The sequence below is a fragment of the Balaenoptera acutorostrata genome, chromosome 3, assembly GCF_949987535.1.
Source record: "Balaenoptera acutorostrata chromosome 3, mBalAcu1.1, whole genome shotgun sequence".
NCBI lineage: Eukaryota > Metazoa > Chordata > Mammalia > Artiodactyla > Balaenopteridae > Balaenoptera > Balaenoptera acutorostrata.
Window position 1 is genome coordinate 8,187,782 of NC_080066.1, and position 12,361 is coordinate 8,200,142.

The 12,361-nt window shown below is 43.7% G+C and overlaps 1 protein-coding gene across 4 annotated transcripts in view; it reads left to right on the forward strand.

Moving 5' to 3' along the window:
* FRMD4A (FERM domain containing 4A) overlaps positions 1 to 12,361 on the forward strand; it is a 474,406-nt gene that overhangs the window by 139,493 nt on the left and 322,552 nt on the right. The window contains exon 1 of one of the 4 annotated variants that reach the window (XM_057544409.1): positions 2,471 to 2,623. The exons of 2 other annotated variants lie outside the window; for them this stretch is intronic. In XM_057544409.1, coding sequence (XP_057400392.1) covers positions 2,531 to 2,623 — 93 coding nt within the window. In that variant the 5' untranslated portion in view covers positions 2,471 to 2,530. Of the gene's footprint in view, positions 1 to 2,470; positions 2,624 to 12,361 lie in introns of those variants that run through there. One more of the 4 variants, XM_057544408.1, reaches the window with a different exon arrangement.

Genomic DNA, 12,361 nt, shown 5'->3' on the forward strand with positions numbered 1-12,361 from the left:
AAATCTCAAACACCCACAGCAAGACCGTCAGAAAGATCGTTTTGCACAAGCTGAACTTTGAGAGCCTTCACACCTCTCTGGGGAGGTGTCCACCTACTCCGTGGGGACTGGGGAGGGCTCTCTATTAGCTGGGAGGAGGCGCCAGTGCTGACATGAGAAATGACCCTGCTCTCCACACCCCCAGGGTAGGGAATGGGGGTAGAATGAGTGGGGCTCAAATGTGTGGGAGTCTGGCCAACGGTTATTTTTGTTTCCATTAACATTCTCTTCTATATGTATTTTAACTTTAATCAAAGGCATATGTTTTTGTTTTATTTGCACTTAGTTCATCAAAGTGTCCCTTCTGATCTGAACTATGCCACGAAGCCTTGAGCTCTTCAGCGAAACACTCATTAATACCCCTGGGAAACAGGAAGTTGCATTTAGTCAAATATAAATAAATCCAGCTCCCAGGGGCTTTACCCTGGCCTGGGTCAGGAAAGAGACGGTGACTTCTCAGTTGATCTGACCCATGGCCCCCTCTCGAACTGCACTTGCAAACAGAATCCCAGAGCTTTGGACAGATAAGGGTTTAGAAAATGTGCCTATCCTTTGTTCAAAACTGTTACGGAATCGAACAGGGTTTTATAAAGGAAAGAGAGTCTATCGATCTAGCCAAGCTATTGGGTAGCATTCCAGATGTATTTCCACGGGGCAGTGCAGAAAGGAAGTGAGAAAGAGGAAGAAGGGTCTGTAAGCCTAAGCCATCTCGCCAAAGACTCTCTGCAGGTCATGCTGGAGAAATTTCCATCTTCCCCTGTCTCCCCCCTTCCCTCTCACTGTTTCACAACTCTCAACGGCACATATGGAACCCATTACGAACAAAGCCCGATTGTTGTATATTTGGAATTTCCCACATCAACTTGATGCTTTCTTTAACTGCCTCTTAATATGTGTCTAAGTTGGGTGCCCAGACCCACGTCTCCATCCCTCCCACCCCACCGCAAGGAGCACCCCGCTTCTAAGAGTCTTTTTCCTGATTCATTTTCGAGCAGCATAGAATTCCACTTTTTTCCCTCTGCCCCCCCCAACGCCCACTTCCCATCAGACTCTTAGAATAAACAGAACTTTCTTTTCCGTCGTTTTCAATAAACGGGTCTGTAGAGAATAAATAAAAGCTGGTTCCCAAAGCATAAGAGTGATATTAGGCAAACACCCAAAAGCATGGGATTTTTTTACAAAGGAAATGGCATCCCTTTCATAAAACCCCAGAACAGAGTGAAGCAGCGGAGGCAGAAACACGTTAAAAAGAAAGAAACTAAAATACCTCCAACTCTGGAAGCCCCTTACTTGTTTATTCTTTTGAGTAATTTTCTCTGCTATAGAAATAAGCAGATTTAGGAAGGAGTAGAGATGGAGGCAGTTGCACAAATGAACGATATATCAGAAACAAAATATTACAGGACACTTAAATTTTTAGAGCATGTGTACCAGCAGTCTGAGAAGCTTGTTCGATGTGGAATTATACCATCTGATTAGAGAAGAATAGACAAATGTGATGGGTAAATCTGAGCATAGACAGTCCTTTTCAGAGTTTGTAAAATCAAACATAATTTCTTCATGTTTATTGGCACACATAAAAATCAATGCTCTGTAACACAAACATTTAAATGAGGAGATGCCAAATGCGAGTCTGTCTGGTATATTTGATTTGATTCATCTGAACCATGGGATACAAACATTTTCTCCTTTCTTCCCTCACACTTCCTCTTTGTCGACACCATTCACATATATAATTAACTGTATGCCTACATTTATTTTCTACCCGTTGGAAAGCAGGAAGGAAAAAATATGCCTGTCTGATGCTCAGGGTCATACTTATAATTTATGACTGTGAAGAGCGTTTCCCCACCAAGTCCCCACTGTGTTATGTCACTGCCCTTCAAATATTTTTCCTGTGTCCAGAAGAGAGTGAAATCAGAATGCAGGATTGCACATTAATCTCCACACCAGATGGTGATATTCCAAATAGTCTTTTTAAGGTGAGCATGTGACCTACTGTATGGCCAAGGGGCTTTGGAGTCACGTGATGGGATGAATACTACGTCTGATAGGGCTTCGATTAGACAACTGACCTGGTTACCGTCTGCAGCCACGAGAAGCAAAGTTGACATTTCTGGATCACTCTCCCCAGAAGCGTCATTTGCCCACCCCTAGGACATGCAGACTCACCGAGGGACTGACTGACAGGCAGGGGCAGACAGGAGGGGGCTGGGCTGAGCTGCGGGAGACGCGCTGAAGTTGCAGAACTTGGGCTCTTTTTCTTCTTCCCCATCCCCCCACCTCCTGACACACCACATCTTGGCTCATAGGTCGGAAGAAAAAAACTCTTTCAGTTATTTGATATTTGGGAAACCTCCAGGAGTTTCCCAGTTTTGAGGACGCCTCCGTCTCTCCCTTGGCTGAGCACACACACACACACACACACACACACACACAACACACACACACACACAACACACACACACACACACACACACGGCTCTACACCATGGTGGTTCAGGCTGCAGTGGCTCCGAATAGATCCCAGAGACTTTTACTGAAAATTCCTTATGGATCTCTGAGAAGACGCAGCGTGGAGAGGGTAAGCGACGTGGCGGGCTGTTTGTTCTTCACCCGAGCAATTGCTCCAGAGAAAGGGAGAGGTTTCTTTTCGTTGTACATAGCATCCCTTCTGGTAGTCATGTTTTCCTGAAAAATTCAAATTCCTGCGACTGGGGAATACTATGGCATATGTAATTTTTTTTCTTTGTAGATAATGATGAGAAATTTGAAACAAATGTTGGTCGGCTGTGCATGGGGGTTGGGACTGTTAGAGATGAAACATAAGAGAAAAGATTGGGGAAGGAACTGCCCTCTGGAAAGAGCATGGACGATGAGAGTGCCCGTGGAGAAGAGCTTCAGGCTGCAAAACCTGTTTTCCTCTCTGTTTAGTGAAACAGATTCATTGGTGCAGCAGGGCTGCAAATTTCCTTTCCTCTGCTGGGTGACAGTGTCTTCAAAGGAGGCGATGATAAGGAGCTGTGACGCTTTGAGGGTTTAAATGATGCACCTGGTTGATTAAAATCCCCTCTGTTGTTTAGTTGTGGTTGTACTGTTTCAAATACCTTGCTGTCATTTGGGGTTTTTTACCATTATGGATTGTGGCTCTCTGTTAATTTTCTGAAAACATGCTTACTTTACGGTAGCACCTGGCAGAGAAGATGCTGTAAAACAATAACAGGGATTTGTCCTTCTCTGGAGTGACTGATGTAGTTTGGGGGATGATGGTAGTTAATGCAAATCTGGTCGTCCTCAGGACGTTGGGCTCATTCACATGGGGACAGCGCCTGTACCCACGCAGGGGTGGAATGGTTTGCGGGTCTCAGAAACCCCCAAAGCCCCTGTTTGCATAATGGCAGATCCCTCTGCGGGCTGTGGATGTCTACTTAGACATTTTAGGTGAAGGCATGATCTAAAATCAATAAGGCAAAGAGGATCACAAACCGCTGTCGTGATAGATAAGCGACCTGCCGCGTCTTATAAAGGGGAACAGCATTTAATTCAAGTGACTTTTTCTGGTTTGTATACTGACTACTCGGTGATTTTTAAATTTAAGGAAAACATGAGTCAATCTTTAAAACTACGAGGGGCTATCGAGATTTCCAGGTGGGGTTGATTTCCTGACTTTTGATGAGTTACATTTTATTCTGCCATTTGAGTAGTAATGGAAAAAACTTCTCTTCCTATTCTGGCTGTGTGTAGGTCTTTCTTTTGAGACATATTTCTTGGGCTCCATATCAGGGTCATCAACTTAAATGTATTCAGGGCCTAATGCGTGCTCCCTTTTATACCAAGAGTTTTACAGTATAGGACCAACTGTTAGAGCAAAATTTGCAAATTGTTCATTATATTTACAAATGTAGCTTATCTTGAATGTGATTTTAGGTTCCGGTGAAATTTTTTTTCCTGTATGGTAACTAAGTTTATATAATATGTTCTGTTCACAAAAGCTCTCTTGGAAATGTGAGTTGCCCATACTGGAGTTGTACCACATGACAAAACTAAGGAGAGAATTAATCCTGCACATTTGCACAAATAATCCAGAGTAACCTATTTAGCCATTAGAATCTCCAGATGGACGTTTAATAAATCATGTATGTTTCATAAATCCAGATATATTCACGTACCATTTCTGTTATTCGTTTAAGAAAAACTGACAATATATGAGCACAGTGTCAGATACAAAACCTGTCTATTGTTGTATGTGCTGGTGTATACCGACATTCAAGACACAGACCTATGTCCTGTCCTTGGGCACACACCAGTGTCTTAGGAGTCTGATCTGAAAACTTCTAGGCCCTTAAGAGAAGCATGTCCCTCACTGGAGCATCAGATGTCCTGTTAATCTTCATTGCCAGCTGTGAAGTGGTAGGCTGAGACACCATCACTCACAAGAGGAGCCCCCTTGCGTTCCTACAAGGCTACCCTCTCACCCTCCACCATGGGGAAGAGTGAGACTAATTGGAACATATGACGTCATGTCGATTTCAATTGGATATTTTATGCCATCGCTGGTTTTATGACAACTTTCACAATCAGAGTCATCTATTTATATAAAAGGGGGGACAGGAAAGGTGAGAAATGGCATCTGCTTTCAGGGCAGACACTGACAAACAGCATTCTTTTCTCGGGACTCCCTGAATTAAAAGCAGCAACAGCTTTCTCGGTTACATCTGCAGCCTAGAGTGTGCCAGACATCCGAGTGATTTCTATGGTCTCATGATATTTAATGATGGTAAGACCTCGCATTTCTATAACACCTTTACCCCAATGGACTTTCTTATCTGTTACCTCCCTTTACGATCGTGAGCTGCTAATGAGGCACAGAGAATGGGGATTATTACCCTTGTCCTGTATGAACAGGGAAACCAAGGCATGTGGAGGTTTAATCTTCTGTCCGGGGACATACAGTCAAGGACAGAGCAGGACCTCAAACTAGGGACCTGGTATCTTACATCCCTGCCGTTGGGCCAGTGTTTCATCACCTTTGCTCCTTGAGGGAGCTTCGACATTGCAGCCTGGCCCTGAGAAATGGGTTATAGCCAACCTGCCACTAGCACTTCACAGGAAAGGAAACTTACCAAAGGCAGAGATGCTGACAGCCAAAGAGAAGAACTCATGACCTAGCGCACTGACAGTCATGGGCCCTTACATGTCCAGGATTAAACAATGGCTTCTGTTTTCCAACTGCCTGGAAGTTGAGTAGAAAAAACAGAAATGCACCTTTCTAACTCTGCTACTTAGACAGCCGTCAAATCCTGATTACAAAATACTCAGGCTGGGAGACCAGGCCTGGTTCTTGTTCATATGTTTTCACAGACAACCATCAACCAACCCATCACCATCCTAGGCAGGGCAGAAAACGAAATCTAAGATGCCATGTTTGGAGATAGGAGATCTGAGGTTTATATAAATGAAACTGTTATAAGTCAATACAATAGGGCTCTAGTCCAGCTCCAAGATAACTAATAAAGGTGATTCAGGTGCAACAGGAAGCAGCCAAGTGGGGTGGAAAGGGTGGGGCTTGCAGCCACACTGTCCCCAAGAAACAAGAGCCTCACTGCCTGCTAATTGTGTGACTTTGGCAGTGACTCGGGCTTTCTCAGCCTGGTTTATTCATCTGCGCTATCTATCCTTGAGGACGGTTATTAAGGATTAGAGGTGATGTATGTAAGGCCCTACCATGATACACGGCGTGCAGAAAGAAGGTAATCATTAATGATGGGCATATTTTTAAAATTTATTTTATTGAACTATAGTTGATTTACAGTGTTGTGTTAATTTCTACTGTACAGCAAAGTGACTCAGTTATATATTTTTATATATATAACTTTTTATATAAAAAAATATATTTTTTTCCATATTCTTTTCCATTATGGTTTATCACAGGGTATTGAATATAGTTCCCTGTGCTATACAGTAGGACCTTGTTGTTTATCCATTTTCTATATAAGAGTTTGCGTCTGCCAATCCCAAACTCCCAATCCATCCCTCTCCCACCCCACCCCTTGGCAACCACAGGTCTGTCCTCTATGTCTGTGTATCTGTTTCTGTTTCGTAGATAGGTTCATTTGTGTCATATTTTAGATTCCACGTATAAGTGATATCATATGGTATTTGTCTTTCTTCTTCTGACTTACTTCACTTAGTGTGATAATCTCTAGGTTCATCCATGTTCCTGCAAATGGCATTATTTCATTCTTTTTTATGGCTGAGTAGTGTTCCATTGTATATATGTACCACATCTTCTTTACCCATTCATCTGTTGATGGACATTTAAGTTGTTTCCATGTTTTGACTATTGTAAATAGTGCTGTGAACATAGGGGTGCATGTATCTTTTCAAATTATAGTTTTGTCCAGATAAATGCCCAGGAGTGGAATAGCTGGATCCTATGGTAGTTCTATTTTTAATTTTTTGAGGAACCTCCATACTGTTTTCCATAGTGGCTGCACCAATTTCCATTTGATAGGCATATTTTTGAAGTTTGACTTTGAGTAGAGGAACACTTGGCTTGTGTTTTTAATAACCAGTAGCCTTTTACATACATTCTTAGTCACACTTACTGTCACCCAAAGATGTCCTTTAAGGGATATTCACCCAAGAAAGCCAAGACAGAAGTATTTCCTGGTGATAACTTCCCTTGAACTCCCAATTTTATGTAAGACATAAAAAATAGAGTGTTTCAAATTCATTGCACACCAGTGCCAAGTAAGTAAACTTACTCAAGCCCAGGTACTTCAGTAGGGTCTTTTCCTTCTCGAGCTGGGAAGGTAAAAATGAAATTCATGGAAAATTCTAAGAATGTAAGAACATAACATATAAATGAGTTAAGGAGAGAGCAAATGTGGACCTTTTAGGGGGGAGTTTGCTGTGGAGACAGGGTGAATGTTGTATTAAGTTTCTATGACCCTACAATATAAGGAAATTGTTCCACATTGGAGATTACCGTTATAGGTCCAAAACCTAGGAATAAGCGGGCCAAGCTGTGTGTGGCCCAGCACGCATTGTTTTAGTGTGTGTGTTTATTCAGGATGCCCATCTCCCCACTGATTTATCCTCTCTGTCATCCAGACCCACGTTTCCTGGGTCTGGATGACCCAGGGTGGAGTGGACGTCTCTCTTCTCTTGAGGCTCTCAATCCCTCACGTTCAACATGTTCAAAGTGGAATTCATCCTCTCACCCACAGTCCTGCTCCGATTCCTTCAACACCACCAGCCATCTAAACACCCAAAGGAGAACCCAGGCATCTTCCCTGCCTCTTCCCTTTCCCTGGGGTCCGCCATCTAATCAGTCACCAAGTGCTGCCAATTCGAGCTCCAGAACCTCTCTCACATCTAACTCCTCCTCCCCATTTCTTGGTTCAGGCCTCCATCATCTTCCACTTGTCTACTTAAAATCCCTGCCTCAAGATAAGTACAAATGTCTAAACATAATTATAAGGCCCTCCGTAATCGGGATGCTGCTACCCTCTCCAGCCTGGTCTCTCCCCATCCCTTACCCCGGGTACTGTACACTCCAACCATACTGAACACGTCTGCAGTTCCTCCAAACTACCATGCTCTCCCTTGCCACAGGGCCTTTGCACGTGCTCTTGCAGGCTTGACACACACTGCATCCTCCCTCCGCCTCCTTAACTTCCGATTCACACACTTCAGCCTAAAGATAACGTCCTGTGGGAAGGCTTTCCAGGTACCCATCCCCTCCCCAAGTATGAATAACGGCTCTTCCTTCAGGTTCTCAAAGCTCTCTGTATCTCCCTTACAATAACACAAATGACACTGCATTGAATCTGCCTGCTGCCTGTTTCCTCCACACCCATGACAACAAGCTCCTTGAGGACAGGGAACACACTTCGGCCCCTGGTTCCTAGCAGGAGGGTGAAACATTCGTTAGATGAGAGAATGAATGAAATCTGGAAGTTGCTAGAAACTTCCCTCAGGGAGAAAATCTGGGAAGAGGATCAGAATGAAAACATAAACCGGAACAGCCTCACATCTTATGTTAAATGACCACCAGCCCCATTTTTGCTGGTGGAAAATGTGTCCACACTTATATGCTGATACAAACTGAAGAGACAAATGCTTTTCTCCTATTTATTCTGAAATCTGAGACGTATCTTGAAGGGGAACAATGTGTGTATGTGAACAACGAATCAGACTCATTCTATGTCTCTTCACAGAGTAATAGGAATTGGACACTTTTCTTTAAAAAAATAAATAAGAAAGCATTCTCTTTTTTTTTTTTTTTTTTTATAAATTTATTTATTTATTTATTTTTGGCTGTGTTAGGTCTTCGTTTCTGTGCGAGGGCTTTCTCTAGTTGTGGCGAGCGGGGACCACTCTTCATCGCAGTGCACGGGCCTTTCACTGTCGTGGCCTCTCTTGTTGCGGAGCACAGGCTCCAGATGCGCAGGCTCAGTAGTTGTGGCTCACGGGCCTAGTTGCTCCGCGGCATGTGGGATCTTCCCATACCAGGGCTCGAACCCGTGTCCCCTCCATTGGCAGGCAGATTCTCAACCACTGCGCCACCAGGGAAGCCCAGAAAGCATTCTCTTTTACCACAGTTATTTAAATATCTAAGTAAAAGGGTTTTTTGTTTTGTTTTGGTTTGGGTTTTTTTTGTCCTGGAAAGACTGAATTGGTGTGGTATTTCTAGAGCAGTATTTTTAACACAGTGTAAATTAAACCTTTTTGCACCCACATTATTCATTATTTGACGTGTTATTCCAGGTTGACGTGTGGCCTGTCTATTATTTTGCAAACCGTTACATTATCACAGCTGCTAAGCTGCATAACTTAGGAATTCAGAATACAACAGAGTCTCTGTCGCGGAGTGTGTGGTGCTTAGATTCTGAATGTATTCATGCAGGGAAGTGTGAGACTTTACCAAAAACACATACAGCAGACGGCTTTTAGTGGATGTTTATTACCATGGAAAGCAGACAGCCCAGAAACGGTTCAGACAGATCAGTGTATTTATTCACACATATTATTATCCAGCCCCCTCATCCTGCATAGGTTCTGTTCTTTCTATAAATACACACCTCTCTGGAGGAGAAAGAACATGCACTATATCAGGGGCTCCAATTCTCGGGTTCACGGGCTGCACTGAAGGCCGTGTTCCCCACGTTGGTTAGTCCCTTGTGATTTTAAGTGACCCCAGATTGGTGCACCAACATTTATTTTATTTCTCACAGCAGCTCATGTCAAGTTAAACCAGTGACTTCTCATCTTGGCCAGAATGAGATGGCATAATGGAAAGGCTGTCCCTCTACTGGGTCCCACTCCAGGGTTCTCATTCCTCAGGCTGGTGGGGAAAGCAGGACTGGAAATCTCTCTTCAAATGGTCAAGACTCCCAGGAACCTCACCATCCTGCCCCGAGCTACAGCTCTCAAGCTCAGCATGAAACCAGGTGATGGTTTCCCTCTTTCGACTACTCATCCCCAGGTCCTGAATCCTTCTTAGGACTCTCTTTAATGTCTTGGGTCAGATGACATCACTCATCCTACAGCAGTGCTTCTCAACCTTGGCTTCACTCTGGAAGCACCTGAGAAGCTTTAAAAATCCCAACACCCAAGCTGTACCCCAAACCAGTGAATATCAGCATCTCTGGAGAAGGGACCCAGGCATCATCCGTAGTTAAGCGCCCACGTGATTCTACTGTGTGGCCACATTGACAACCACGGCCCCAAGGGGAGATTATTGCCAAGATGGATTGTCTGGGCAAGATCCTAGCTTAAAGAAATTAGCCACTTCCTGTGCTTTCCGGTGTCTTCACATAAAAAGGAAATAAATGAGTCAGTTGTGTTGGATTTTTAGTCAAGAGTGTCATTCTCAATAGGAAAAAAAAAACACTTCATCTTTTAAAAGTGTGTTCGTATACCTGGGACATCTTATGAAGTGTCCAGCACTTTGAGGTCACTTTCTGGATAATTGAACACAGCCTTCTGAAGTCATAGTGGCTAGTACCATACAGGACTTCCTTTTAGATAATTTGAGATCAGAAACACCCAATCCAGCTACTCCAGCAAAGTTCTTCTCCACTGGAGCAGGGACAAAGTCCCTTCCGGGTGTATTTCAACCCACCATCTTGCAGCCATGTTCATAAAATCAATCCTGTATTTGCAGGACACTCTCTGTAGGTATTTTGAAAGCAGATCTCTTATAAATTGCTCTAGCAGAGTGAATGCTATCCACCTGTGTGATATAAGAGTTTCTTTGAACACATAGTTGAAAACAATCCCCTTTTATTTGTACTGATTTATCAATGCGCCTCTGAGAACAATAGCGTCTTATGCATAGGAAGCAATATAGAAGAAACTCTGCCATGGATCTATGTTTTCTAATCTGGGAGTGGATGAATCACACCTGTGGATTTTTCATTCTTTTTTTCTCTTCCCTTCCTGGTCACTCAATTACTAACTGCTTCAAAGGACTTGATCAGTTTTTCTACTAAGTCCCAGAGCCTAGAGCCATGCCTGGCACATATATAGCGTGATTATACATTTATTGAATGAATGTGAATAGATGAATGAAAAGAATGTTTTTATGGTTATAAACTCAAACAGAATTGTCACTCAAAGAATAGGGTTGCAAAGTGCCTGCATTTCTTATGCCGATAAATATTTGTGTCATTATCAGTTCTTAACAAAGTGACTCAAATTAGGATGCTAGGTCTTCTTGGTAGAGAACTTGCTCATGAAAAACTTCTTGTTCTACTCAATACTCTGTAATGACCTATATGAGAAAAGAATCTAAAAAAGGGTGGGGAAAAAAAAAGAAAAACTTCTTGAAACCTTACTACACAATTAACCCTTCTGAGTATGTGGGCGGCCGTTTTCCTTCCCAATCAGAATCTGTGTGTATATTTCAAGATAGTCCATAAACACGCCCCTGATCTTTTTCCTCCGCTGCCTGCTGAGTTTTCTCAAACATGCCAAGGTCACATTTCCACGTGGATAGGTTGCTTCCAAATGGTTCTTCCCGTCTCTCTATTGGAACATTAATCAGGAAAACCAATGAGGCTTTTAAAAGTATATTAATCACTTCTGGAAAACATGGTTCAACTTCAATTAAAAAAAAATCTGTCTCAGAATATAAATACGCCAGGGAATCTAATATCTAGGACCCAGCACTCTATTTTTTAATTCTACAGATTTTTATTTAACACCTACTACATGCCAGGCAGTGTTGTAGGCCCAGGGGCTGTAACAAAATCTCTGCTTTCATGTTGCGGTGGGCCTCCCTTTTACGCTGATGTGGAACCTGCAGATACGGAAGGCTGAAGTACCATGTACTGTGCCACTTTATAGAGGAGACTTGAGCATCCATGGATCTGGGTCTCTGCGAGGGTCTTGAAACTAATCCCCCACAGATACCCAGGGATGACTGTAATTGGTGCTAAGGCCTCTAAGGAAATACACAGCAGGATAAGGAGGGAGGAGAGAAGGGTGTGCTGCATTTTCTACGATGTGGCTCTCTGTTAAAGTGGAATTGGAGGAGAGGCGTGATGAAGTGAGGGAGCAGGACGTGCAGCCGTCTGGGGAGAGAACACGCCGGGCAGAGGACACTTCACGTACACAGGTGTGATGCCAGAGCACACTTGACGGATCTGAGGAGTAAAGGGGGGAGGGCCGGGGGTAAGCGGTCAGGAGCAGCAGACAGCGAGGTGTTAGGAGCCCGCGTGACCGAGGGCTGCTCAGGCCAGGATGAGGACTTCGGGGTTTTACGCTGAGCAGGACAAAAGGAGATGAGTGGAGTGGGGAAAGAAGGATGACCTCAGCTGACATGTTTTAAAGGAGTCCCTGCAGCTACTAGGCTGGTAGGGAATCAGGCATGGAAGCAGGTGACTCATTAGGTCATGAGTGTAAGAATCCTGACGAGAAATGCTAACTCTGGAGGTGGTGAGAAACGAATGGATCCTGGATTTGTCTACAGCATAGAATTGACAGGATTGGCTGAGGGATTGGGTGCTAGAGAAAGCGGAATCAAGAAGAGGAATCCCCACCCTGAGCAGCTGGAGAGTGGAGTTGCCGCTGAGATGGGGAACACTGCAGGACCAGCTTGGGGTGATGACAGCAGGGGCGGGGAGATGAGGGGTTCTACTTGGATGTGTTAAACTTGAGATGATAGTTAAAAACGCAAACGGAGGATGTTAAAAAGACGTTTGGTGTTTAGGCGAGAGTCTGGACTGGAGATATAAATGTGGACGGTAATCAGGGGGATGATAGAGCTGACTTATCCCAGGCTCTGTGCTGACTGTGTACATCTCTTCCT